Below are 1,449 nucleotides of genomic sequence, written 5' to 3' on the forward strand. Positions count from 1 at the left end.
ACTAAAAACGTGCCGCAAGCAAAATTTATGACGTAAAAAGCCCAGGTAAAAATCTTTCTGCCAAAACCCTTGCCAGAAACCCAGGTATGCATGTGTGACCCCAGAGACCCTGACCTTGACTGGTCTGACATTGGTTGGGTGCTGTCATCTGAGAAGTGAGGGGGGGGGGGTATGTAGGTAACAACATATCAACAACAACCACAACCCCAACAACAACAACAACAATAATGTCATCATCAACGTCATCATCGTATATGAATAAACATTGACATTAACCCTAACTCTAACCCAACAACAACTGCAGCGTCAACAACATCACCATAAATGAATGGAAAGATATAAGCAATAGGTTCAGTGTCAAATTCAAAAAGATTTAAATTGAAAAATCGGAATTTGAGGAAAGAAACATTACAATCTCTACCATCACCACCATCATCATCACGATAACCATCATCATCACAATCACCATCATCACAACCACCATCATCATTTCTCCCCCCACCAGCCCGTCCCTCCCTCCCAGCACCTTCCCGTCACCACCACCACAATAACTAACCCCTTTCCAATTTGACGACATGAGTGGACTTGCCCAGTTCGCTTTCGGCATTGAACTCGTACCTCATAAAATGCTTCTCGCTGACCTCGAAGATGACCAACTTCATGGACACCTGTTCGTCGTGTTCAGTCTGTTGTTGTTGTTGAGGTCGAAGATGATGTTGATGTTGTTGTTGATGTTGTTGAGTTTTTGTTGTTGTATGAGTGAGTGAGTGAGTGAGTGAGTGAGTGAGTGAGTGAGTGAGTGAGTGAGTGAGTGAGTGAGCGAGCGAAAGAACGAACGAACGAACGAACGAACGAATGAATGAATGAATAAATAAATTGATTATTCATTTAATTAATTAATAAAAAACTTAAAACAACAATCCACAACATCGACAAGAACAGCAACTCAAACACATTGACAACAACAAAAACACATCAACAACAACATCATCAACAACTCCAACATCAACTAAAACAATAACATCAACCAAAACAACAACAACATCAACATTAACCACAACAACAACATCAACAACAACATCAACAACAACAACAACATCAACAACAACAACAACAACATCAACAACACACCGTATTATTTTCAACAAGTTCGACGGACGACCAATAATCTTTCCTCATCGTCGCCACCATCTTCGTGTGGCTCTCAGCGTCCTGGTTCGATTTCAATCCAGGATCCATTCATAATTTATTCAAAATTTAATCATAATTTATTCAGAATTTATCCATAATTTGTTCAAAATTTATCCATAATTTATTCACAACTTATCCATAATTTATTCAGAATTTATCCATATTTATTTAGAATTTATCCATAATTTATTTAAAATTTATTTGAAACATATTGTTAACCAATAATAATCAACCTCCCAAAAATTTCAACTAGCCAAT

General features: G+C 37.8%; 1 protein-coding gene across 1 annotated transcript in view; it reads right to left on the reverse strand.

Moving 5' to 3' along the window:
- Positions 1-551: 551 nt before the first annotated feature.
- HELRODRAFT_182241 (hypothetical protein) overlaps positions 552-1,449 on the reverse strand; it is a gene marked incomplete at both ends in the record, with an annotated part of 5,720 nt that continues 4,822 nt past the window's right edge. The window contains 2 exons of the mRNA XM_009032547.1: positions 552-686; positions 1,132-1,212. Of these exons, the coding sequence (XP_009030795.1) occupies positions 552-686; positions 1,132-1,212 (216 nt within the window). The remainder of the gene's footprint in view (positions 687-1,131; positions 1,213-1,449) is intronic.

The sequence above is a fragment of the Helobdella robusta genome, assembly GCF_000326865.2.
Source record: "Helobdella robusta unplaced genomic scaffold HELROscaffold_83, whole genome shotgun sequence".
Classification (NCBI taxonomy): domain Eukaryota; kingdom Metazoa; phylum Annelida; class Clitellata; order Rhynchobdellida; family Glossiphoniidae; genus Helobdella; species Helobdella robusta.